Raw genomic sequence first — 27,465 nt, forward strand, 5'->3', positions numbered from 1 at the left:
GTTACAACAGCGATCTTCCAATCATCCGGGACTTTCCCTGACTCCAGTGACTTTTGAAAGATCTCAACCAACGCCTCCGCTATTTCCTCAGCCACCTCCCTCAGAACTCTAGGATGTAGCCCATCGGGGCCAGGAGATTTATCAATTTTAAGACCTTTTAGTTTTTCTAGCACTTTCTCTTTTGTAATGGCAACCATACTCAACTCAGCCCCCTGACTCCCTTTAATTGTTGGGATATTACTCCTGTCTTCCACTGTGAAGACTGACGCAAAGTACTTATTAAGTTCTCCTGCTATTTCCTTATCTCCCATCACTAGGCTTCTAGCATCAGTTTGAAGTGGTCCAATGTCTACTTTTGCCTGTCATTTGTTTCTTTTACACACACACACACACACACACACACACACACGTCTGTCTGTGGTTCAACCTGTTCAACTTTGTTAAGAACTGCTTACATTTTTTCGCAGTGTTCCTTCACAGAACCAGAAGTTTTCTACAGATTACCCATAATTCACAAACCAGGAGCCCCCCTCAGACCCATAGTCTGGAACACCCAACATACAGATTAGCCAAGGAGCTTCACCAAAGACTAAAACACTTAGTAGAATTCTCACACCACTTCATCCACTCCACCCAAGAATTCCTGAACACCATCAAAAACACTAAGATAGAAGAGGATGAAATAATGGTCTCCTTTGACGTAACAGCCCTGCTCACATCCACCAACATCAACCTGGCTAGTTGATTGAAGGACTTCACAGGATATAAAAAGTCCCACTAACTTCTGATTCATGTTGATAAACCTACACCACAGCAGATGCCTTAAACTGAATTCACTGTGGACCTACTGCGTTTGGAAGCAATAATTTACAAAGGATCATTCAGAGACGAAGAATATTATTGGCAACCAATCACTCCTGCATTTAAAATAATAATGGACATTAATACATACAAATGATATGAGGATACGATGCACCTATAAAATCTCAAAATGGCTTCTCATGGTTATTTGTAATTATTCTCCAAGTGATCTGAATTTAGTAAGTGGCACTTTGAGCTCAGGTCCCAATATCGAACCATTCACAAAAGTTACTCTTGCGACTAAGATCATGTCTATGTTACAGCGGTATCACTGCAACTGCCATTAATGTTGCTTGCTACACAATAGTTGTTTGCATTTGTCAGCTGCAACTGCATCTATGTGTAGGAATGTTACTGCTGAACATTGTCCACTTCACCTTCTCCTTCCTGACCTCTTCATTTATCTCTAACTCATCTTATTCTCAATGGGGTTGCCCTTTATTTCTTCACTAAGATGCTGCCTGGTGTGAGCAAATACACATTCAAATACATACTTCAAGAAGTGGGTTTATATTGGAACATTTTAGTTTCTAGGATGTTTTGATAGAGGTGTTTAAAATTGCAAAGAGATGTGACAGTAATATTCTGCTCTCAGCAACTGAGGAATCAAAAATGAGAGGATATAAATATAACATTAAATCTACAAGACTGAAGACAGAAAGCATAACAAATCTTTTTCTAAAATTAAAGCTTTGTGCAGTTTCACATTTGGTGCTGCAGAGACTGAAGAATAGATCAAACAGGTGATTGAAAGAACTATAAGAACAGGATAGCCATACTGGATTAGGACAAACTTTAAAACAGGCCTTTTGGCTTAATCAGTTTACAATATGGTTTCTATGTAATTTTATATTAATGGATACACAATTATTACCCATGAAGATAATGCAGCAGCAGGGGTGACATGGCAGACATATTAACACGCAGAATAAATGGTAAATACTGTGAAAGAACAAGACAGATGCTAAAGCTTCAGCTATGAATGAAGGTAAACTCTCAGTGAGGCACTGCACAGTATGGAATAAGTGCTAGCTACAATCTTCAATAATCAATAATCCGTGGAGAATAAGCTTGCAACTAATATTGAGACAGACAACAAGAGCTTCTTTAAATATATGAAAAGGAAGAGGGAGACCAAGTTAGCATAATGCTCTTCGAGAAGAAAAATGGGGAAATAATAATGTGGAACTGGAAAATTGTAGAAGAGATGAATAAATATTTCATATCAGTCTTTACAGTACAAAACACTAATAACATTTCAAAAAATATGAAATAATCAAGGGGCAAAGGAGGAGAGGAAATAAATGCAATAACTATCATTAGAGAAAAACTAATGGAGCTAAAGACTGACTGGTCACCTGGATATTAAAATAAGTAGCTATAGAGATAGTGGATGCAATGGCAGTACTCGTTTTTTTTTCAGAAAAAGTCAGAAGATTGGAAAACTGCCAATGTAACAGACTTATTTAAAAAGGGAAGGAGATAAAAGCAAGTAACTATACGTAAGTTTGCTCAATATCTGTTATTAGGAAAATGTCAAAAGTCTATTATATAAACAATGTTAGAGCAAAACATTTAGAAAAAAAATATAAATCAAGCAGAGTCAGGATAGCTTCACAAGGGAAAATCACTACTAACATCCTTTGATGAGATAACGAGCAGGATAGATAAAGGGAAAACAGTAGATGGAATACATTTGGATTTACATAAGGCACTTGATAAGGTACCACACATTAGGCTACTCAGGATGCAACCTGTAACTAATGAAGTGCACCAAGGATTAATGCGGAGGCCACAATTATTTACCATATATATTAATGGCTTGGATGAGCAAAGTGAATAAACTACAAACAACTTTTCAAATTTTTTCACATTACACAAAAATAGGTGGGAAGGCAAGTGATGTGGATCACTCAATGTGTATGCAAAAGTATATAGGCAGGTTAAGTGAATGCACAAAACCTTGGCAGCTGTCATAATGTGATGTTATACATTTTGGCAGGAAGAACAGAGGAGCTGATTGTTACTCAAATGAAGAAAGATTGCAGAATGCCACACCACAGAGGATTTGGGAGTCCTCATCCATAAATCTCGAAAGGCTAGCATTCAAGTTCAATAGATATTGGGGAAGACAAATAGAATACTGGCCTTTATTTCAAAGGGATTGGAATATAGAAATAGTGAGGTCATGATAAAACTAAACAAGCACCAGTCAGATCACAGCTGAAATAATATGAATTGTTTTGGGCTCCTAATCTAAGAAATATATGCTGGCAGTCCAGAGAAGGCTCACTATGCTAATCCCAAACATTGAAAGATTATCTTACGAGGAGACATTGAGTCGTTTGGGCTTCAAATTATTGGAATTTAGAAGAATGAGAGACAACCTTATGAATCACAATATTCTTAAGGGATTTGACACAGTAGGAAAGGTTGTACTCCCTTTCTGCAAGTCTACAGCCAGAAGTTATAATCTCAGAATAAGGGTTCACCCATTTCAGGCAGAAATGGGGAAGAATTTATTTTTTTACAGGGTCGTGAGGTTTTGGAATTCTTTAACATAGAAAACCGAGGAGGTTGCAGTTAAGTATGCTCAAGGCTACAAGAGACACATTTTTAATCAACATGCAAATCAAGAGTTATTGGCAAAAGACAGGAAAATGGAGTTGAGGATTATTACTGAAGAAGGGCTCATGCCCGAAACATCGATTCTCCTGCTCCTTGGACACTGCCTGACCTGCTGCGCTTTTCCAGCAATACATTTTCAGCATTGAGGATTATTACACCAACTTTAACTCACTGAATGGCAGAGCAGACTCAATGGGCTGAATGCCCTACTTTGTTGTTACATCTTATGGTCTTACATACAGGCAGTTTGCAGTCAAGCCAATTCTGAAGAAGTCATTCAATCTGAAATATTAACTTTGTTTTGCTCTGTTCAGATATTACAAGAATTGCTGAGTTTTGACATCAGTTTCTGTTTTATTTTCAGATTTTCAGTAATCATGTTATTTTTAGTATATAGGTCAATGCTACACCAATGCCAACATCATATATTCGATCTCTGTTTAATGATACATGAATAAAATTACTGTTGCAAACTATTTCCTCAAGAAAGCAATGGGAGTTCAAAACAAAATCTGGAAATCGGTAGAAGAAAAATTGGCTGAAGGAAAGGATGCAGGAAGTACTTGTTGGGTTCGTGATGACAGGGTGATGAGAAGGTGGGAGCATGGAAGTGGTATAGAGAATCACAAAGCTGATCCTGGCATTAGAGGACTGAGATTTGAGGAACGACTGAAAAGAATTGAGCTATTTAGTCTTTAAAGTGGACAATTCAAAAGAGAAATTATAATGTTATGTCAGAAAGCAATATAGAAAACATCAATTTAAAACATTACAAATTATTGCCTCACAGTAGAAATGGAGGCAAAATTGCAAATTGGACATGTAAATTGACAAACTCATATTAGAAAGTTCAGAGTGATGGACACATGGAATAAAGTTCAAGCTGGGGCAACGGAGGTAAAAAAAAGACTGGAATCATTTCAGAAATGGATAACTACTTTACAGGGAGCATAGTGGAGGAGGTATAGTAGATGTTTCCTGAATAAATGAGCTAACATGTGCCAAATGGCTTCTTTCAGCCATTGCTATTTGTGATGTCTGAACAAAGGTAGTTTTGTAAAGATCAAAAGAAGGCAGTCTGGAAACCAGCTGTACTGAAAAGGAAAAGCAACATGAAATACACATTTAGTCAAACTGCCAATAGACACCATAGTTGATAAAGTGCGGTGCTGTAAAAAGCACAGCAAGTCAGGGGGCAGCATCTGAGGAGCAAGAGAGTCTACGTTTCAGGCTTAACCCTTCATCAGGACTGGGAAGTGGGAAGGGGGCTGAGAAATAAATGAGATGGGGGGGCAGGGGGAAAAGTAGTTGGGATGGCAATAGGTGGATGAAGGTTGGAGGCGATTGTGATAGATTGGTGGGAAGTGTGACGCGGAGAGGTGGGAAGGCGGATGGACAAGTAGTTCAAGTCACAAGGGCGAAGCTGAGTCGGAAGGTTGGATCTGGGATGGGGTGGGGAGAGGGGAGATTTGGAAAATGGTGAATTCAGTGTTGAGGCCGTATGGTTGTAGGCTCCCAAAGTGGAAGATAAGGTGTTCCTCCTCCAATTTGTGGGTGGCCTTGTTTAGGTAGTGGAGGAGGCCCAGAATGACATGTCATGGAGGGATTGGGAACGAGTTGAAATGGACTGCAACAGGAAGGTGGGGTTGGTTGGTACATACAGGCCAGAGATGTTCCCTGAACCAGTATGTGAGTTTGCACTTGGTCTCTCTGATGTAAAGGAGACCACAGCAAGAGCAATGGATGCAGTAAATGAGGTTTGAAGATATGCAAGAAAATCTCTACTGGATTTGGAATGATCCACTGGGGCTTTGGATGGAGGTTGGGGGGGAGTGGGTTCAGGTTTTGCCTCTTAGTGAAAGGTGCCGGGTGTGGAGAGCGACTTGGTGGGGAGTGTGGAGCTAACAAGGGAACAGTCCCTACACAATACAGATCGGGGTGGGGAGGGAAATTTATCATTTTAGTGGTGAGTCTGACTGTAAGTGGTGAAATATCTCTGGTTCATTTTTTTGGCAATCAGGAAGGCTTCTGAAAAACAAGTCAATTTTGACCACTTTCCCACTCCACATATTTTTCAAATTGGAATACAAGAATAACACTAACAAAAACATCAATTGCAAAATACAAGCCAATGACTGGCAATGAAAACATGCCTGCTCTGATCCACTTGTTTAGTGCAAACTGTAAGGCTGTACAGCAAGCCAGCATTGAATCCAAACCCAAGACTAATGCAAATTTGTTGTTTTGCAAACATAGAAGTATGTCAGTGTGGGACAGTGCAAGAAGAAAGCAGAAAGGCAAATTATATTCATCAAACAATTTGGAAGTACATACCATATTCTGTTGCATTCTATTCAGAAAATAATTAATAAAGATAGTAAGGTGTGCTTGAAAACTCAATTCAATCAACATCAAAATTCACAAAAGGCTCCATGTTTTCTACTTAAAACTTTATTTATAATATAATTGCAGCATGGAGGTGAAGTAGTTTCTTGTTGTACCACTGCACAGCTGAATTGTTGAGCTGAGAAGAAGATTTCATTCTCCAAAGAATTTCAAACTACAGTTGAGTTGTGATGTATATGTAGTGTCATAGAAGACAAAAATGCTCACGCAAAGTTCCACTTATAAAGCATGCACAAAATACAATCATGTTACCTATTCAACTTTTACAGCAGACATAATAAAACTACCGTTGCACAATCTAACCACAAAATACAGAGGAACCTCGATTATCTGGCATTTGATTATCCAAATATCGGATTATCTGGCAAAATCGCAATCTCCCGAAGCTTAGCTAAACTATGTTATCCAGCATTCGATTATCCAGAATTCTATTAACCAAACGAAATACTCCCCGCCTGTGTCCTTTGGATAATCGAGGTTCCTCTGTATACCAGATCGGCATTAAATAAGGAATTAATCAAGCTCTGACCAAGCAAACATAATTTGATTTTTAGATTAACTAAATAATCTGGTTAAAATTTCCATTGTAGCTCCTGCCACTAATGAGGGCATCACGGTGGCTCAGTGGTTAGCACTGCTGCCTCACAGCACTAGGGACTCGGGTTCAATTCCAGCCTCGGCCACATTCTCCCCATGTCTGCGTGGGTTTCCTCCGGGTTCTCCGGTTTCCTCCCACAGTCCAAAGATGTGCATGCTAAATTGCCCATAGTGTTAGGTGCATTAGATAGGGCAGGGGAATGGGTCTGGGTGGGTTAGTCTTTGGAGGATCAGTGTGGACTTGTTGGGCTGAAGGGCCTGTTTCCACACTGTAGAGATTGTAATTCTAATTCTAATTCTAAAAAAACCAGGAAAGTATCAGGACCAGATGCATACTACAGCTGCCAACACACGTGCATCTTCCCAGCTAGCAGCAGGAGTTCAAACCAGTGACATTGTTACTTGAGCAGTGGAGTTCCCTAATCTTTCCCAATGGGATCACACCAAAGGACTGGAAAGTTGTTATGAACCCTCAACAAAAACTGTAAGGAGAGGGTTCACTTTTGTAAGAGCTGAGGGATAGGGTTTATAAAAGATTGGTCATGCAATTATGAGGATTAGTAGATGCTTTCATTGCTTTCTTAAAGTACAGGTCAAGTATCCTTTATCTCAAACCAAAAAGGCACATAAGAAAAGGTATTCTGAAAGCAGGCCCAAATGTAGCTAAAAGTTTTTTTTATTCAAGGGCCTAAACAGACCGATAACGCGAATTGTATACGAAAACTGAAAATATAATGTATCGGAAACCACAGGTATGTATATGATACAGACTATACCTATAGTTTCAAAATAAGATCAGACGTTAAAGCGGTCTCACAGCCATTCTTCCAACTGAAGCTCCATGGCAGCCATTCCTGCCTTGGATAGCCCAACCCTGTCACATTCCCCATTCTGGGAAGCCTTGCTCCAACACTTGGAAAATAGAGCTTGCAACAACAATTCATTCCGGTTCCCTATCTGTGACAGGATCTCAAACTTAGTGATATATTATGTAAGCGCTGCCTTTTTAAATTAGTTAAAAATCACAACACCAGGTTATAGTCCAACAGGTTTATTTGGAAGAACTAGCTTTCGGAGCGCTGCTTCTTCATCAGGTAGCTGTGGAGCAGGATTTTAAGACGCAGAATTTATAGCAAAAGATTACAGTGTCATGCAACTGAAATGATATATTGAACAAACCTAGACTGCTGTTAAGTCTTTCATCTTTTCTAATGGGTTGCAGGTTTCGGTTTATTAATATGTACATCCCATAACTTCTTTTATGTCACATTCCTGAGATAACTTAAGGTTTTATTAAAAAAAAGTGACATCTCAGCTCAGACAATGCATTAAAGGTGTGAGGTTAAAGTATGTCTGTATCACAATCTTGAGTCAGACTGGTTCTATTTCCAAAGTAGGAATTGTAAAAAATGTTATATGGATTGCCTGCCTGCAGATTGTGTGCTTTTTGAGCAAAATAGAATGTATCTGTGAATACAAACTCATGCCATAGATGTTTATGAATGTGTGTGTGCGAGTGTGTGAGAGAGAGAGAGTGTTTGTGAATGTGTGAGAGAGAGCGTGAGTGAGTGTGTGTGTGGGGGGGGCTTGGTAGAGTGTGTGCATGAATGTGATGAAGTATAAGCCCGAAAGGGGTGTGCATGGGTGAGATTGTGGGGTGTGTATGTGTGTCTGAGAGAGTGTGTCTCTGAGAGAGGATCTACGTGAGTGTGTGAATATGTAAGAGTGTGTGTGAGAGAGTATATAGAGTAGTGGGGTCACCTCACACATTGTCTGAGCTGAGATGTCACTTGTTTTTTTTATAAAACCTTAAGTTATCTTAAGAATGTGACTTAAAAGAAGTTCTGGGATTTATATACAAATGAACCAAAACCTGCAACCCATTCTAAAAGATGAAAGACTTAGCAGCAATCTAGATTTGTTCAATATATCGTTTCAGTTGCATGACACCATAATCTTTTTCTATAAATTCTGTGTCTTATGGTCCTGCTCCACAGCTACCTGACGAAGGAGCAGGGCTGGAAAAGCTAATAGCTCCAAATAAACCTGTTGGACTATAATCTGGTGTTGTGTGATTTTTAACTTTACTCACCCCAGTCCAACACCAGCATCTCCATATAATCTTTAAATTAGATCTAGCATGTGAAGGTTTTAAGCAAGAAAGTTCTACACAGCACAAATGGCTCAGTTGGAAGATAAATGACCTCCTAATCAGAGGTTCATCATATTGAATCCCACGAGATATGAATTTTTAAAAATATTTGAGTCAATTTTTAAAATTAGTTTTACGAAAGCTGTACTTAAACTAAATATTCTAATTCTTTCTCCACCCTCAAGCTTAGAATCACATTTACTTGAAACATCTCCAGGTTATATCTCATTATCGCTTACTGAATTATCAAAGGGATGTTTTAAGAGGCAACAGTTGACAAATTAATGCTTAACAAGATCCAAAAACTGATTAAGGACTGATACAAGAATTGATCAAGGATCACTCAGACCAAAAAATAGGAAAAGACCTTGATTCTAAGTTTGTGGCAAACAGGTGCATTTTTTAAAATGTTAATAGCAAACCCAGACAATTAGATTATCAGTACTGCATGCATAGGAAATGTTCCCTTTAGAGTTGTTGCCAAAATAAAAACAGCAAAGATTATAAATACTTAGTGATGTATCACAATTAACTCAGGGAATCAGAGTTGACAGCATGCACTTTTACACTCATGGTGTGGTCTGGAGCTAAAAACAGTGTTGGTCAAGGGTCCAATCTTCTTTTCATCATGACTGACAAGGATCCTATTCCACATTTGCTATATGCCATTGGTGCATGTTGGAAAAATTTATTGGTTTAGTTGTTTGGCTGTATTATCCATGCACCTTCCTTTGCTGTCTAATCCTCAGGTGGGACTTGAACCCAGAGCTTCTGGCTCAGAGACAGGGACACCAGCTATTACATTTCCCTTTTTAAGTGTACTGAAAACAAGAATGCTTTTCTTCTTATAATTTTCTTTATCACAAAATACCAAATTTTAACCTCTAACGATTGCAAGTTAGATTATTTGTAGAATGTTGTACCTGTACAGAAAAACTGTAAATATGACTTCATTAAATTCTATATAATTTAATATAAAAAGGTTCATAACTGAGAACGTAGTCAACACATTTATAACCAATGCTTTTCATTTTTTGATTTTATGCAAAATGACTAAAAATGTTGATGACCCCATTTAACTTCAAAAAGGCGATGTCAGATGCTCAACTGAAAAAAGTATACTATTGTTTTGTTAGCATAAAATAGAAATAAGTTGCAGCAAGTCAATAAAAATACAAATCTAATGACAGATCATTAAAATGTGTTGAGTGGGGTACTGGAAAAGAAAAGCAGGTCAGGCAGCACCCGAGGAGCAGGAGAATCGATGTTTTGGGCAAGAGTCCTTCATCAGGAACGAGGCTTGTGAGTCGAGGGGGTAGAGAGATAAATGGGTGGGGGAGGGGCTGGGGGGAGTAAGCTGAGTGCGCGATAGGTAGATGAGGCGGGAGTAACGGTAATAGGTCAGAGAGGAGGGTGAAGTGCCTTTGTGGGAAGGAAGTTGGACAGGTAGGACATGTCATGAGGGCAATGCTGAGTCAGAAGGTTGAAACTGGAATAAAGTGGTGGGCGGGGGGGAGAAGTGAGGAAACTGGTGAAGTCCACATGGATGCCATATGGTTGGAGGGACACAAGGCAGAAGAAGAGGCGTTCTTCCTCCAGGCATCAGGTGCTTAGGGATTGGCGATGGAGGTGGCCCAAGACCTACATGTCCTTGGTGGAGTGGGAGGGGGAGTTGAAGTGTTCAGCCACAGGACGGTGGGGTTGGTTGGTGTGGGTGTCCAGGAGATGTCCTCTGAAGCACTCTTATATGTTGTCTGAAGGCCTACTTGCAGAGCACTTCAGAGAACATCTCCTGGACACATGCACCAACCAACCCCACTGCCCCGTGGCCGAACACTTCAACTCACCCTCCCATTCCACCAAGGACATGCAGGTCTTGAGCGTCCTCCACCGCCATACCCTAACCAACCAATGCCAGAAGGAAGAACGCCCCCCCCACAACCTTATCCCAGTTCAAAACTTCCAACGCAGCACCACCCTCATGACCTGTCCATCTTCCTTCCCATCTATCCGCTCCACACTCCTCCCTGACCTATCACCATTATGCCCACCTCCGTCTACCTATCGCACTCTCAGCTTACTCCTCCCAGCCCCACCCCTCTCCCATTTATCTCTCCACCCCCTTGGCTCTCAACCCTCATTCCTGATGAAGGGCTCTTCTCTGAAACACCGATTCTCTTGCTCCTTGGATGCTGCCTGACCTGTTGTGCTTTTCTAGCACCACACTCTCGACTCTGATCTCCAGCATGTGCAGTCCTCACTTTCTCCCATTAAAACGTGTTGGTTTCGTGGACCCCACTAGCTCAATTTACAAGTTACAACAATACCTGTAGATAGGAACACAAGCCAAATTGGTGAGTAAATAGGTGAAAGAGTCAACAAGAAATTTCCATCCAATTATTATTATATAACAGTAATCTGCACCATTATTAAAACACAATTGTCAGAACTCTTCTAAGCAGTAGCAGAAATCACAGGAATTTGAGTATTAATCACTGTGTGCATGGAGTTTGAATCAGTCAGTAGGGAGTTCCTCCAACCACCAGAATAAATTGACAGCAAGCACTAACTGCAGAGGTGTGAGCCAACTGTTTAATCACTGATCCAGTGAAACATATTCTTCATGCTGGGAATCTGGAACACTATTTTAAACAATTAATTTCCATTGCATAATGTTGCCCATATGTATGTTCCTTCTTCTCATATGATTACAAAAGTACTAATTTTATTAAATACATTCATCGATTGATAAATTTAACTTAACTGTTTATTTACATCTTGAATTTGACAAACTCTATAATATACTTGATTCATTACAAAGAATATAAATGGTCAAATATAAAAAATGGATATGTATATCAATAAAGTAGAGAAAGAGAGAGCGAGAGCGAGAGTTGGGGGGGACTGGTGATGGTTTAACCTGAGGGTTATCATGTGACAGGCAAGGGAAGAGGTCGAGAAAGAAAATCCTTCATGGTAACCTCAGACAGCATGAAACGGAACCTATGACGTTTACATCTCTCTGCATCTCTAACAGACTCCCAACTAGATTGTCACTGAAAGAAAATTCTTGACTATCAAAGATATAAAACACTAATTATTGCGTTAAAAGAAGCTTCTTGGTATCAATTAAAATCTTGTAAATCATGCTCTATATTAGAATTCCATTCAAAATGCCATAAGATATGGATAATATTTGAAGTATAATGATCAGTGCAATACCAGATCAAAAGACCAACTTAGGGAATCAAACTGTATTTCCAATTGTTTGTCAGTTGAAGCCACATATTTAGATTTCCCTTTTACAAATGAATAATTCCTTAAATTATTTAATATATTGTTCAGTAAGCTTTTGAGACTCAAAAGTGATCCAGTAATGCAAGCACTTACATGTGTTAAAAAAAGAATCATTTTGCAATATGCAAATTTTGTTTTTGAAGTTAAATACGGTATTTTCAAGTGTTAATTTCCACAGGATGATAACAGCAAGTGACATAATACAAAAATGCTATAAGGTTGTCTTGTAATACACCCTAACTAAGAAGGAATGCACATGTAAAATCTATTACACTGCAAATTTCTCATCAATAAGTTTTTTTATCCAGAAGCATACGTGATCAATTTCAGTCTTTTTACTTGTAATTTGAATTTCTTCACTAACATTATTTTATTTGACATGTAAAGTCATTAGTTCATATTATAAACGTTCAGGAAAATGTATCAAAGTACATCAGGTATATTTCTAAAATCCCAAAACGACCAGAAAATGGATTGGACACATGTCAAAATTAACTGAAAGTACTGAGAGACTAAACGCGAAAGTAGTTTTTAAGTAGAATCAGTCAACTGCTCTGACACAAAATTTCCCACTTGATGAACCATCTAATACTCCAATTACTGTATTATTCAGTACCAATCAGTGTCAAATGTGGCCATTAAGTCATGCACTCTACTGCTTCCAATTAAACATCACTGACAGCTGGACCACAGGGAATTAGGGATAATAAGAGTGTTAACCACAAAGAATGAAAACATTGCCTTGGGAAATTAGTAAAAATGACTTGTATATTTAGATCAATTTACTGAATTTAAGATAATCCCCATAGATTACTGTGTAATATATTCAAAACAAGAAAACCTATTCCGTTTCAATTAAATGTTTGAGTATATTTTGTTCAATTTAAACATCCTTAGAATTTAAATGCTCAAAAGCAAGAAATATTTTAACGATCCAGAAAAGCCTATATTAAAGCTACTGATGCTCATAATAAATGATACATTCGTGATAATGAAATTTGACACCCAACTTGAGTGTCTTTTAAATACAGCCTACATGGTTTTGCAATTTGCATTTTATTCAACATAGAGACTGATAAGATATTAAAATAAGAGGTAAACTTTACAGTCAGAAGAAATTGCAAAAAATTACATTAATGTTTTGAAAAGTAAAAATAATCTATATTGTACTGTTTTTTTTTCCATTTTGGACCCCCACGCCCCCACTTCAAAACGCAATGATTCTAGTACAGCAATGTTCTATGCGCCCAGCACCCTCCAGTTCTTGTTCCGAATAGTTATATATTTCTGTGAGCTCAGACAATGAGTTGCAGCAGGTGACTTAGTCAAAGAGCCATGACAATCCAACCTTTTCGGTATTTAAACTAATTTTGCAATCATTTATTATCCAACACTCCAATTCACTTCAGATATCCAACTTGCTAGTTCACTAGTTCCAATGTGCAAGCCCTCTAATGTCAACTAGGAGAAAGTGAGGACTGCAGATGCTGAAGTTCAGAATCGATATTGTGTTGCTGGAAAAGAACAACAGGTCAGGCAGCATCCGGGGAGCAGCAGAATCGACGTTTCAGGCATAAGCCATTCATCAGGAATGACGCTTGTGGGCTGGGGCTGAGAGATAAATGGGAGGGGGTAGGGCTTGGGGGGGGGGTGGGAAGGTAGCTGAGAAAGCAATAGATGAATGAAGGTGAGGGAGAAGGTGATAGGTCGGAGGGAGGAGTGATGGACAGGTCCAGAGGGCAGTGCCGAGTTGAAGGCTTGGGATAAGGACAATATGGGGAGAGAGGAAATGAGGAAGCTGTTGAAATCCACATTTATCCCGTGTGGTTGCAGGATCCCAAGGGAGAATATGAAGCATTTTTCCTCCAGGCGTCGGGTGGTAACAGTTTGGCGGTGGAGGTGGCCCAGGACCTGCACGTCCTTGATGGAGTGAGAGGGGGAGTTGAAGTGTTCAGCCACGGGCAGTGGGGTTGGTGGGTGCAGGTGTCCCAGAGATGTTCTCTGAAATGATCCGCAAGAAGGCGTCCTTTCTCCCTAATGTAGAGGAGACCACACCGGATGCAACAGATGCAGTAGGTGACAACTGGTAGAGGTACAGGTAAATTTCTGACGATGTATAAGGATTCCTTGGGGTTTTGGACGGAGGTGAGGGGAGTGGTGTGGGTGCAGGTTTTGCACTTCCTACTGTGGCAGGGAAAGGTGCCAGGAGTGGGGTGTGGGCTGGTGGGGAGCATTGATCTGACGAGGGAGTCGCAGAGAGAATGGTCTCTCTGGAATGCTGATAGGGGTAGGGAGGGAAATATATCTTTGGTGGTGGAGTCCATTTGGAGGTGGCGGAAGTTGTGCAGGATGATGCGATGTATGTAGAGGTTTTGGTGGGGTGGAAGGTGAGGGCTGGGTGTTTCTGTCCTTGTTGCGTTGGGAGGGGTGAGGTTCAAGGGCAGTAGTGCGTGAAGTGGAGGCGATACGATGGAGGGCATCGTCAACCACGTGAGAAGGGAAGTTGCGATCATGGAAGAAGGAGGTCCTCTGGGACTTCCTGTTCATCCTAGGAACAGATGCAGCGGAAGTGGAGGAAAGGGAATAAGGGATGGCGTTTTTACAGAAGGTAGGGTGGGAGGAGGTATAATCCAGGTAGCTGTGGGAGTCGGTGGGCTTATAATAGATGCCTGTGGTTAGTCGGTCGCCGGAGATGGTGATGGAGAGGTCCAGGAAGGGGAGGGAGGTGTCTGAGATGGTCCAGGTGAATTTGAGGTCGGAGTGGAAAGTGTTGGTAAAGTTGATGAACTGTTCAACCTCCTCATGGGAGCACGAGGCAGTGTTGATAGTCATTAATGTCGCGGAGGAAGAGGTGGTGCCAGTGTAACTGTGGAAGATGGACTATTCCATGTATCTGACAACAGGCAGCCATAGCTGGGTCCCAGGCGAGTGCCCATGGCTACCCCTGGGGATCTCCCACCCACAGCCTCCAACCTCATTGTCCATGAACTCCACATTGCCTGATTCTAGCTCTTACCGAAGATTCACAAACCTGACTGCCCCAGTCGACCCATTGACTCAGCCTGCGCCTTTCCCACTGAACTCATCTTTTCCTACCTTGGTTTGGAGGACGTGGGAGGATTGGAAGAAGAAGTTGTTGAGGGTGAGGACTAGTTCAGCCAGGTGGATGAGGGTGTCAGTGAAACGGTACTGGTTGGGATGGTGGGAGAGGAAAAAATGGAGGGTTTGGAGACCTTCGTTGTGGCGGTTTGATGTGTACAGGGACTGGATGTCCATGGTGAAGATGAGGCGTTGGGGGCCAGGGAAATAAAAGTCTTGGAGGAGGGAAAGGACGGTGTCGAGGTAGGAAAAGATGAGTTCAGTGGGAAAGGCGCAGGCTGAGACAATGGGTTGACCAGGGCAGTCAGGTTTGTGAATGTTCAATAGGAGGTAGAATCGGGTAGTGGGGGGGTTCACAGACAATGAGGTTGGAGGCTAAGAGTGGGAGATCACCAGAGGTGATGAGGTTGTGGATGGTCTGGGAGATGATGGTTTGGTGATGAGAGGTGAGGTCATGATCAAGGAGACAGTAGGAGGAGGTGTCTGTGAGTTGGCGCCTGGGTTCAGCGGTGTTGAGGTCAGTGTGCTACATGGCACACCATCCCTTATTCCCAATTCCTCCACCTCTGCCGCATCTGTTCCCAGGATGACCAATTCCACCTCAAAGTCCCAGATGGCCACTTTTTTCCATGATCGCAACTTCCCTTCCCACATGGTTGACAATGCCCCCCCTCCACTTCACGCACTACCCACTCCTCCCAACGCAACAAGGACAGAAACACCCGGCCCTCACCTTCCACCCCACCAATATCTGCATGCATCGCATCATCCTCCGCCACTTTAGCCGCCTCCAAATGGACCCCACCACCAAAGATATATTTCCCTCCCTACCCCTATCAGCATTCCAGAGAGACCATTCCCTCTGCAACTCCCTCGTCAGATCCATGCCCCCCACCAGCCCACACCCCACTCCTGGCACCTTTCCCTGCCACAGTAGGAAGTGCAAAACCTGCACCCACACCACTCCCCTCACCTCCGTCCAAAGCCCCAAGGGATCCTTACACATCGTCAGAAATTTACCTGTACCTCTACCAATGTCACCTACTGCATCTGTTGCACCTGGTGTGGTCTCCTCTACATTAGGGAGAGAGGACGCTTTCTTGCGGATTGTTTCAGAGAACATCTCTGGGACACCCGCACCCACCAACCCCACTGCCCCGTGGCTGAACACTTCAACTCCCCCTCCCACTCCCTCAAGGACATGCAGGTCCTGTGTCTCCTCTACCGCCAAACTACTACCACCAGATGCCTGGAGGATGAATGCCTCATATTCCGCCTTGGGACCCTGCAACCACACGGGATAAATGTGGATTTCAACAGCTTCCTCATTTCCCCTCCCTCCACATTATCCCAATCCCAAGCCTCCAACTCGGTACCACGCTCCATATCTGTCCATCACTTCCCCCTCCGACCTATCACCTTCTCCCTCAGCTTCATCCACCTATCGCTTTCTCAGCTGCCTTGCCCCCAGCCCCACCCCTCTCCCATTTATCTCTTAGCCCTGGCCTACAAGCCTCATTCCTGATGAAGGGCTTATGCCTGAAATGTCGAATCTCCTGCTCCTCAAGATGTTGCCTGACCAGCAACACACTCTCAACTCCAATGTCTACTATCCAAGTTATTTGCCCAAAATTCTGATTTTCAATTCTTGCCCAGTGTCTGTTGCCCCTTTCTCCCACCTCCCAACTTCTTTAGTCTCTTGCCCTCTAATGTCTGGTGCTCAGTGTACATTAATAATAAACGGAAAGTGTCAACTTTAATCATATGTAACTTCCTTGAATCAAGTGACGTCAAGAGCCTGGGTTGTTCTGGAAGCTGACCTGGCTTAAATTGAGACGAGCTCCAAATATTTCCCTATCTAATGCACATTCCATGCTTGACAACATCAATTTCTCAGCCACAATTAGGAGCAGACGTCCTCATCCCATACCCCCTCAGCAATGCCAATTTCTCCTAATTTCATTCCCCAGCTGCCTACCTGCCCAACAAAAAGCAATCCACTCATACGTACCTGCTACTGTTGGGAACTTAACACAGAAAATTTAAATCAGACCTCCATTAAATGCTCCAGAACTTCCAGGAAACAATATTTCCCAGACATTAAATCTCATACTTGTCTCACAATTATTATCATGGCAACTGCGTATTCTGCATCTGCTAATAAGTCAGTCAACACAAAAATTAAAACAGGACGTGCTTTAGCAAGGCAGTCAAACTCATCTTGCCTTAGCTTACTTAGATGAAGCACTGAGATTAGTTGGTTCTTTCTTTCCTCAAAAGCATAGCAGTTGAACCCAGGATTTAAACCAAGTCTTTCTGTTTTAAAACTAATTGTCTGCAAACTGAAAAATGCAGGCATTTGTTGCAACTCCTAGTAAGACACCCATGAGGCTTAGATATCACTTCATGCCACATGCAAATAACTTGGAATAAACTACCAAAGTGTTTCAACAATGTACAAACATTTGATGAAGACGAAGACCACCAAAGTATCATATGCAAATCAAATTGGTATTGAAAAGGGACTGCATCTTAAATTAATACATAAATAATTAGCGAAGAATAGCATGATTGAAATGATCATCTTGTGAGTTGAGTACTTTAAAATAAAAATGCTAACATTTGTGCTTGGATTATTTCTAAGAATTCAGAAATTATAAGGAATTCAGAAATAAGTTGCATACATAACGATGTAAAGATAGTAAAACATACACTAGCAGTTGCTTCTGTATTGTAACCACAGAAAAACGTTCATGACAGGGATAAAAGCACAATTACGAGTCATAGAGGCATACAACAGGGAAACAGACCATTCGATCCAACTCGTCCATGTCAACCAGATACCCTAAATTAATCTAGTCCCATTTGCCAGCACTTGGACCATATCCCACTAAACCCTTCCTTTTCATATACCCATCCAAATGCCTTTTAAATGTTTTAATTGTATCAGACTCCACCAATTCTTCTGGCAGCCCATTCCATACACGCACCACCTCGGCGTGAAAAGGTTGCTCCTTATTTCCCTTTTAAATTTTTCCTTCTCACACTAAACCTATGTCCTCTAGTCCTAGACTCCCCCACCACAGGGAAAAGACATTGTCTATTAACCTTATTCATTCCCCTCATGATTTTATAAGGTCACCCCTCTGCCTCCAACGAGTCTTATGATATTGTTCATATTAATTGATCTGGGAGTAGAAAACATGTATTTTATAAGGCTTTCCTGAGAATTCACTACCACTTTATCATAGTTTTTTATGTTGTGCCTTCTACTTAACAATGCTCTTTGATTACAACAGACGTTTTTCAGTTAGTCATATTTATATATTCACATAAACAATAAACTTTTGAATCACTCAAAGATCTAACTTTGCCACTAAAAATTACACCAATGGGTCAATCAATCTTTCAGCACCATTTTTTACCACTCACCGTTGCATGCAAAATTAAAGTTCTTACCTGTTGACATAAAGAATGGAATGCGGAATTTCCCGCTCAGTACCCTGGCTCGCAGGTTCTGCAGTGTGCTGCCATCAAATGGTAAGGCCCCACACACCAGCACATACAGGACCACGCCCAAACTCTGCAAGGAACATTAAATGGTGTTAAAATGGATCATATTACCAGGAAAAACACTATACCTTTTAGCCACTTAACCTGTTTTATATTTGCTCCCTTTCCCTACTGCTATACTCCAGTTCAGTAAAGCCAAAGGAATTGCTCAGTCCTGAGCAACTCTTTAATCTGTCTTATGCTGTCAACTCAATTGGCTGAATACCTTCATGTACACAAGGATGAAAACATTTTCATGTCTCATATCTTTCAGGGAGGTGTTAGCGAAAGGAAACAGCCACAACAGTATTAACATGTTTTGGTTTGTACAAAAAAACTGATAATTTGATATATATTTTGCTCATAAAATGCACACTTTGAGACACTGTAAAACTTCAGTCTTCTGTTCAAAATAGTATTATCTATTTGTGATAGTTATACTTCCTCACATAAAGAGCATTATTTTATTTACTGCATTCTAAATTTATAAAAATATATTGCTTTGGGACAGACCAGGAGAGAAGATGGGGAGAAGATTTCTGAACTCAACATATGAGAATGAGCATACATTTTTTCCAAGATTTATATTATCAGTTCTACTTGTCAATACAAATGGAAAACAATTCAATCCCTTGTTTATTTTGTAAGACACAATTATCCTTCAACAACAAGGCATCGACAGGATCCATGGATATGTTGAAGAGAATACAAGTACAATTCCAAGTCTTATGGCATAGCCTGTATTAATTGATCTGAGTGGAATTTATAAAGATTTCCTGAGAATTTATAATTTTATGGTAGCAGTTCTATATTTGACTGCATTTGCTGACACCAACACTTACACTGTGTACCACTTGTGCATATTCCAGAGGGTATAGAATGGGAGGATAAAGATCGGGTGGACCTGGGAAGTGGAAAAGGGGAGAGAACTGTTGGGGAAGTAGGGGAGAGATCTGGGACAGGCATGGAAGGGAGAGAGGACCTTCCAGCTCTTGGGCTTTCCTTGTTGCTCCCAACCTAATTTGTTGATGACATCGCATGTAAAGTTTCCGCAATGATGTCAGTGTTTGGAACTATATGTTCCCAAATGAGCGCACGTATGTAGTCGTCCACGGTTATTGGTGTCAGCAAACACTTTGTGGCTTCTACTTAAGATCATGTGGTCAATGCTCTTTTATTTGCTAAATCTGTTTGCTGTCCAGCAATAATAATATACTATTTAGATCTGGATGTAGATTTGCTTGCTGAGCTGTAAGGTTCATTTTCAGACGTTTTGTCACCATAATAGGTAACGTCTTCAGTGAGCCTCCAAATGAAGCTTATGGTGACGAAATGTCTGAAAACGAACCTTCCAGCTCAGCGAGCAAACTTACATCCAGAACCTCAACCTGAGCTACAAATCTTCTCAAAACTCGCTAACATAATTTAGATAAATGGGTGTCAAAATTCAGTGATCTTTGGAAAAAAAAAATGCTAGTTCAACCATACTGATACAACTCTGATCTGGGTAAAGCAATTCTGTGAAACAGTAAACTAAAAGTTGCCAGAGACACTTGTGTAATAGAAATAAAAAGAGCATTCACAACTCACCCAAATATCTACTTTGGGACCATCATATTCTTTTCCTTCAAACAACTCAGGAGCTGCATATGGTGGACTTCCACACCACGTTTTAAGTAATTGTCCTGGAGTAAAGATGTTACTGAATCCAAAGTCTGAAACACAACAATAAACTTAATTTAAGTAATATATATCATACATTTTAAACACTCAACAGATGAGGTAACAATTTCACACTAAATATAAAAAAGCACACACTTATCATACTAAAACCTAGCATTTGCCAGTGATAGTTTTGGGGTATTACAACCTTACTAAGGTTGTAATAATTGGTTAGTTATTATGAAATAGACAATGAAATATAAAGTAGTCATAGCGGTGACAGACAGAGAGCAGATGAAAAATAAACTTGAACTCCCTTATTTCTGTACAAAATCTGTCATTCTTTCGATCAGTGCTATACACTTTTACATTTAACTTCATGTGTTGTTGCTTCTAAACCTGAATGTTATTTTGAGAAAGATGTTCTACTCTAACTAATGCGCTGAACATCCCACCACCCAACACGTCTTTAACTCTGAATGGGTAACTATTTAACAGACCTGTGCATGGTTTTTAACTCACTCAAACTGACATCAGTAGGTAAATTAGTCCTAAAAAGTAATCAGGCTAACCAGGTGGACAAGCATTACATCAATGGCAAAAATTCACATACCTTGATTGTGCTCAATTCACGACTACAGAATTATATTTTGGCTTACTTTGACCTACTCATATTCATAAGAAAATTGAAACTGAAGACCCAATGCAGATTAATGCAATCAAAAAAACATAAGAACTAGGAGTAGGTAATTGAGTTTCTCAAACTTGCTGTGCAATTCAATATGATATTGGCCTATTTCATCTCAGTCTCACATCAACTTTCCTGTCACACCCCATAACCCTTCAACCTGTTACTAATTAAAAATCTATCACCTCCTTAAATTTACTCAATGTCCTAGCACCCACTGCACTCTGGGAGGTGAATTCCACAGATTCACGATCCTTTGAGAGAAATCATTTCTCCTCATCTCTAATTTATATCTGCCACCCCTTCCATTAAAATTTTGACTTTCCATTTTCGATTGCCTCACAAGAGGAAACTCTCTACATTTACTTTGTCAATTCCCTTTGGCATCTTACATTTCTCAATTAGATCTCACCTCGTTCTTCTAAACTCTAAAGAGCATAGTCCAAAATTGTTCATTCTCTCTTCATATGACAAACCTTCATTTCTGGAACCAATCTAGTGAATCTCCTCTGAGCTGCCTCCAATACGACCATATTCCTCATCAAGAAAGGGAAGCAAAATTATACACAAAACTTCAGTTGCAGTCTCACTAATTCCTTGCACAATTGCAGCACCACTTCCCTACGTTTATATTCTACTCCTTTAGCAATAAATGCCAAAATTCAATTGCCTTCCTTATTACCTGCAGTGTTAGTTTTATATGATTCACACACGCAGACACCCAGATCCCTCTGCACTGAAGCACTCTGAACTTTCTCCCCGTTTAGATAATAAGTTGCCCATCGATCTCTTATTTCAGTATTGAACACACTAGATTAATAAAGCTGGTATACCATAAAAAAGTAAAATGCCAAAATCATTGAGAAAAGAAAAACTACTTCATTCCCCAAGTAATGTATCCCAATATATCCCTCAATCACCATAACTGTGTGGATATGCTGGTGCACAAAGAAATTTTAGCCAGCTATCGTATTCTGTTATTACCATTTGCTTTTATTGACGGTACTATGGAATTTTACCATCAATTCAAGCATACTTTATAGCCTCTAATAACTTATTAAATTGAGCAAAGGTCATTCATCAGAAAAGATTTTCTCTGAGAACAGTAAATTGCATGTGTTTTGCTGTTACCAACAGAGGCTCATTGTGTTGTAGGCACAAAACCTTAATTCACTTCAAGGGAAAACAGTTAATAAAAAATGAAGACTTTGTGATGCATCAAAGTACAAGGAAGTTTTTAAATGAAAGGTTTATCAGAAATTTACACAGTTGCAAATTACTTTTTGATTTGTTTTTGCTTTTATAAATCCCCAATAAATTCTTATAAAGAAAATGCTCTAGATGCAACTGATTCACTACTGAATTACTTAAAAATTTTCCAAGCAACATCATAGTGCAGGCATAATAATCTCAGAAGGAATGCAGGATAATTTTGCATGGAGATAATCTAAAATGATACTCATCAATCTAATGAGAATACCAAATTCAAAACACTTCTCTGTTACAAAAAACTTCTTCTCAAAAATGAGTTCACTCAAAGCAATCTTGGAAGGTGGTTATGGAAACTGCCCAGACAAATAAAAATATCCATGGATGTTGTTAATGTCACTTAATTAACTTGCCAGAAAGTATGCTCAAATATCATATGAAAGGACCCATTCCTTTCCCTCACCCCAGAAGACTCATTGAGACATTAACAGTCACTGTAACTTGAAAATAACTTAATTTGCAAAATCTTCACAGAGTAAGTCAGCTAAATGAGTATTAAGTAATTATCCACCATTCACTAATTAAGCTAAATTTAAAGGACAGTTGAAGCAGGCATTCATTTTTAAGAATTATTGTGTTAGACTAGAACCTGAGATTCAATCTACTATATTATTTTACTTCACAGACTGAACTCAGTTCAAATAATCTTCAGTTAATCTGAATTCTCTTCTGATGAAATTTGCTTACAAGGCAACTGGAAAAGCTTTGCTTTGGCATGTTAATCTACAGATCCAAAGTAACCAAAACAGTTAAAGAGTTACACTCTATGTCATACTGAAATGCATTTTCTGGCAATAACACCCTTGAAACTGTGAAAATATGCAAGGTTATCCTGTTACACAGAAAGATTACATAGCCATGTAACTACAACACAAGAACAGTGGTTTCTCAAGTGCTTTTGATTCTATCATTTAAAGTAATTCTAAGTAGAAACTTCAAAGCTAGGAAAATGCCACACAATTCCTGTTAAGTCACTTTTTTCACTTTAGAGGGCAAAAAGTGTACTAATCAGTCCTATTACATTTACTGTGAAGTTAACTACTAGAACCATGATTATAATTAAACACATGCATGACAACTTGTGATTTGGGAGATTAAAGAATATCAACATGTTGTATTTAATTTTAACCTGATGCAATACATCACAGAATCATACAGGCCCTTTGGCCCTTCAAGTCTGCCCTGACAAAATTAGTCCATAGCCTTGAATATTAAGACGATTTTAAAAAACTCATCCAAGTACTTTTTACAGATTGCGTGGTTTTTCACCTCAACTATCTTAATTTCCCCTGAGAAAGGGTGGTGAGCTGCCTTTTTGAATCACTGCAGTCCTGAAGCTGAATAGGCTGGAACTATTTTACATGGAGGGTCAGAGGCTGAAGTTTATACAGGTTTATAAAATCATAAGGACATGGATAGAGTGAACAGCCAAGGCCTTTTTCTTATGTTGGGGTAGTCCAAAGCTAGAGAGCATAGGTTTAAGGTGAGATGCAAAAGATTTAAAAAGGACCTAAGGGGTAACTTTTTCATGCAGAAGGTGGCGCAAATATGGATTGAGCTACCAGAGGAAATGGTGGATACAAATACAATTACAACATCTGGATGGGTATACGTATAGGAAGGATTTAGAGGGATATGGGCCAAATGCTGGCAAATAGGATTAGATCAGATTGGGATGTCTGATCAGCGAGGACAAGTTCAAAGGGTTTGTTTCCATGCTGTATAACTTTATGACTCTGTGAGGCGTAAGTACACCCACAGTGCATTTAGGAAGAGGGTTCCAAGATTTTGACCCAGGAATACTGAATGAGTACCAATGTTGTTCCAAGTCAAGATAGTACATGGCTTGGAGGGTAGCTTGTGGGGTTCCGACATATTTGCTGTGCATATCCTTGTAGTTGGTAAATATCCTGGGTTTTTAAGGTGTTGTCAAAGAAGCCTTGGTAGTTTGTTGCTGTCTATCTCAAAAATAGTCTATCAGTGTTGGACTGGGGTGGACAAAGTTAAAAATCAGACAGTACCAGGTTATAGCCCAACAGGTTTATTGGAAGTACTAGCTTTCAGAAGCACTGCTCCTTCATCAAATAGCTAGCCACTTGACGAAGATCAGTTCTCCGAAAGCTAATACTTCCCAAATAAACCTGTTGGACTATAACCTGGTTTTATGTGATTTTTAACACTGTGCATTGTGGTGGAGGGAATGAATTTTGGTGGTGTTATTTGGGGTGCCAATCAAACAGGCTGCTTTGTCCTAGATGGTATCATGCTTCCTGAGTATTGCTAGAGCTCCACATGTTCAGGCAATTGAAGAGTATATCACTGCACTCCTGAACTGTGCCTGTAGATGGTAGACAGATTTAAGAAGTTGAGAAGTGCCGTAATAAGATTTCCCAGCCTCTGACCTGCTCTTGTAACTATGGCATTTATAGGACTAGTCCAATTCAGTTTTTAGTCATTGTTAACCCCAGTATGTGGTAGTGAAATGAAAAGGCCTTTGAATGTCAAGGGAAGATAACCTGATTCGCATGTTGGAGATGGTCATTGCCTAATGTTTGTACAGTGCAAATGTAATTTGCCACTTACCAGCCCAAGACTGAATCTTGTTCAAGACTTTCTGCATTTGGACATGGATGGGTCAATATGTGAGTTGGTGCAAATGCCATTGAACCATCCTGATCAGGACACCATAGATACAAGAGCAGAATTAGGCCATTTAGCCCATTGAGTCTACACTGCCATTTGATCATGGCTGATATGTTTCTCAATCCCATTCTTCTGTCTTTACCCCACAATCCTTTATCTACTTACAAATCAATAATCTATGTAAATGCACTCAATGACCTGTCCTACTCAGCCCTCTGCAGCAATGATTTCCATAGATTCAGCATCCTCTGGCTGAAGAAAATCCTCCTCATCTCAGTTCCAAAGGGCTATCCCTTCACCCTGTGGCTGTGCCCTTGGGTCTGAGTCTCTCTTATTAGTTGAAACATTATCTCCACATCCACTCTACCCAGGCCTCTCGGTACTCTGTAAATTTCAAATCAGATTCCCCACTTAAGCCCTTCTTTTGCATAAAAAGATCCTCCTAACCCCACCAATCAAATTAAACCTCATCAAGACCTTTGTCATCCTTTGCTCTCATTTTCCCCACCTTTCTCCTTTGAAGCAGAATTTTGTTTCCTATCTTCATTAAACTGCTTTATAGATGTTATGACATGGAAACAGGTAGTTAACCAAATCAGCCTTTCCAACTCTGTATTCACAACACAGTAAAATTAAAAATTTCATGATACTCAATTTGTCCCCAATGGTTCCACACCAGGTTCCTGAATAACCAATCCCAGACCCTGCAAACAATTAATTCCAGAAACCAGTTTGTCTCTTAAACAAAAGACTTAGCAATTTATTAACAATATAGCAACTTCAGCAGAATAAAATTAAAAAACAAAGTAATCTACTTGGTTGAATCCAGTGACTTTTCTTCAGAACTAGGGGTTTTAAAGTAGGTAAAAATAATGACTGCATTTGCTGGAAACCAGATTCTGGATTAGAGTGTTGCTGGAAAAGCACAGCAATTCAGGCAGCATCCGAGGAGCAGGAAAATCGACGTTTCGGGCAAAAGCCCTTCATCAGGAATAGAGGCAGGGTGCCTGCAGTGTGGAGAGATAAATGAGGAAACTGGTGAAGTCCACATTGATGCCCTGGGGTTGAAGTGTTCCAAGGTGGAAGATGACGCGTTCTTCCTCCAGGTGTCGGGTGGTGAGGGAGCGGCGGTGAAGGAGGCCCAGGACCTCCATGTCCTTGGCTGAGTGGGAGGGTGAGTTGAAATGTTGGGCCACAGAGCGGTGTTTTTGATTGGTGCAGGTGTCCCTAAAGCACTCTGCTAGGAGGCGTCCAGTCTCCCCAATGTAGAGGAGACCGCATCGGAAGCAACGGATACAATAAATGATATTGGTTCTAAAGTAAGGTCAATGGACTCAAAACATTAATTCTGCTTTCTGTCCACAGATGATACCAAACTGCTTAGCTTCTCAAGCAGTTTCTTATTTTGTTTCAGATTTCCAGCATCCGCAGATCTTAGTTTTATTTTGTTCTATGCGTTAAACCCAAAACCCCTTGTTTCCAGCTCCATTCACACAAAATACAGACAAACACAGTTAAGGGATAAATGAAAGAAAATATCAGATTACTTAAATGATTTTCATGATGCGTTGTTCCACAGATGTCTGTTTCTTTGTTGATTTTCTGAAGATGTCAATCAGGGTCACCTCTACAGTTCACTCAGATAAAGGGAGTAATAACTTAGCTTTCTAGTCTCTGAGCTCACAAGAGCTGCTAGTGGGAGGTTAGGCAAGATCTTTTAAATTCTTACACTGTAACACCAATAACCAGATTCCTTTTTCCCAGAAAGCAAAGTCAAAACCCAGTTCAAACTCTGACCACTCAGTGACACACTAACCATCTCCTCCCCAAGGTATCAGTTACCATTCAACATCCACCACCTGCTTGAATTTAAGATCTTTTCCAGACTTGCTGAAATCAGTTCCCAGGTACTGACCTCATTAATAGCCAACTTATGCTATCTGTTTAAATATAATGTTTTTCCCAGTGACAAGGTGTCCAAAACCTTTTGAACAAAAACAACCTGCAATTAACTTCCAGGCCTTGACTTTTGAATAAATAAAAGCTTGCTTGGTTCTGTTTTCCTTTTAACACAAGCTGTTACCCACAGTCCAAAAGTAATTTTTAGCTTACAGTTCCCAGTTCACAGCTCCAAATCACAATTGAAAAAAAATAAAAAAAAATTTTAACAAAGGCTCTAACAGAGAGCATCACATTTTTTCAATTGTCTCCCTTTTTCTTTCCCTTCTCTTATAAGTCCTGATGTCCACAATTGTCAGTGAACCTGCCTGTACATTTACAGTACAGGACTGATGCACTATTTAGTTCCAGAATTTGTTAAAAGTCCTGTCCCTCCTTCTTTCCTTCTGCATCTTGCCCAAAAGCAGTCCCTTCACTCATTGCTGGTATTTCATCCTTAGTCATTTTTTTTGGCAATTTTTGTCAGTAGTGGTTTGGATTGTGTTCCACTCTCAGGGGCAGGGACGGTGCAAAGAGTCAGGTCCCAAGTCTACCTTAATTGAAAAAAGAATTGTACGTGCACTGTCAGCATTAATTTGAACCATATGCTAACCACCAAACAAAACTAACTGTGACTCCCTTCTGAAAGTATTTACATTTTCATCTTAATTCT

The 27,465-nt window shown here is 40.1% G+C and overlaps 1 protein-coding gene across 6 annotated transcripts in view; it reads right to left on the reverse strand.

Annotated features, from left to right (window-relative positions):
• Positions 1–27,465, reverse strand: part of sik3 (SIK family kinase 3) — a 300,542-nt gene that overhangs the window by 57,567 nt on the left and 215,510 nt on the right. For all 6 annotated transcript variants that reach the window (XM_043676612.1, XM_043676614.1, XM_043676611.1 and 3 more), the window contains exons 5-6: positions 20,183–20,307; positions 18,500–18,623 (exon numbers count right to left, since the gene is read on the reverse strand). In XM_043676612.1, the coding sequence (XP_043532547.1) occupies positions 18,500–18,623; positions 20,183–20,307 (249 nt within the window). The remainder of the gene's footprint in view (positions 1–18,499; positions 18,624–20,182; positions 20,308–27,465) is intronic.

The sequence above is a fragment of the Chiloscyllium plagiosum genome, chromosome 35 (assembly GCF_004010195.1).
Source record: "Chiloscyllium plagiosum isolate BGI_BamShark_2017 chromosome 35, ASM401019v2, whole genome shotgun sequence".
NCBI lineage: Eukaryota > Metazoa > Chordata > Chondrichthyes > Orectolobiformes > Hemiscylliidae > Chiloscyllium > Chiloscyllium plagiosum.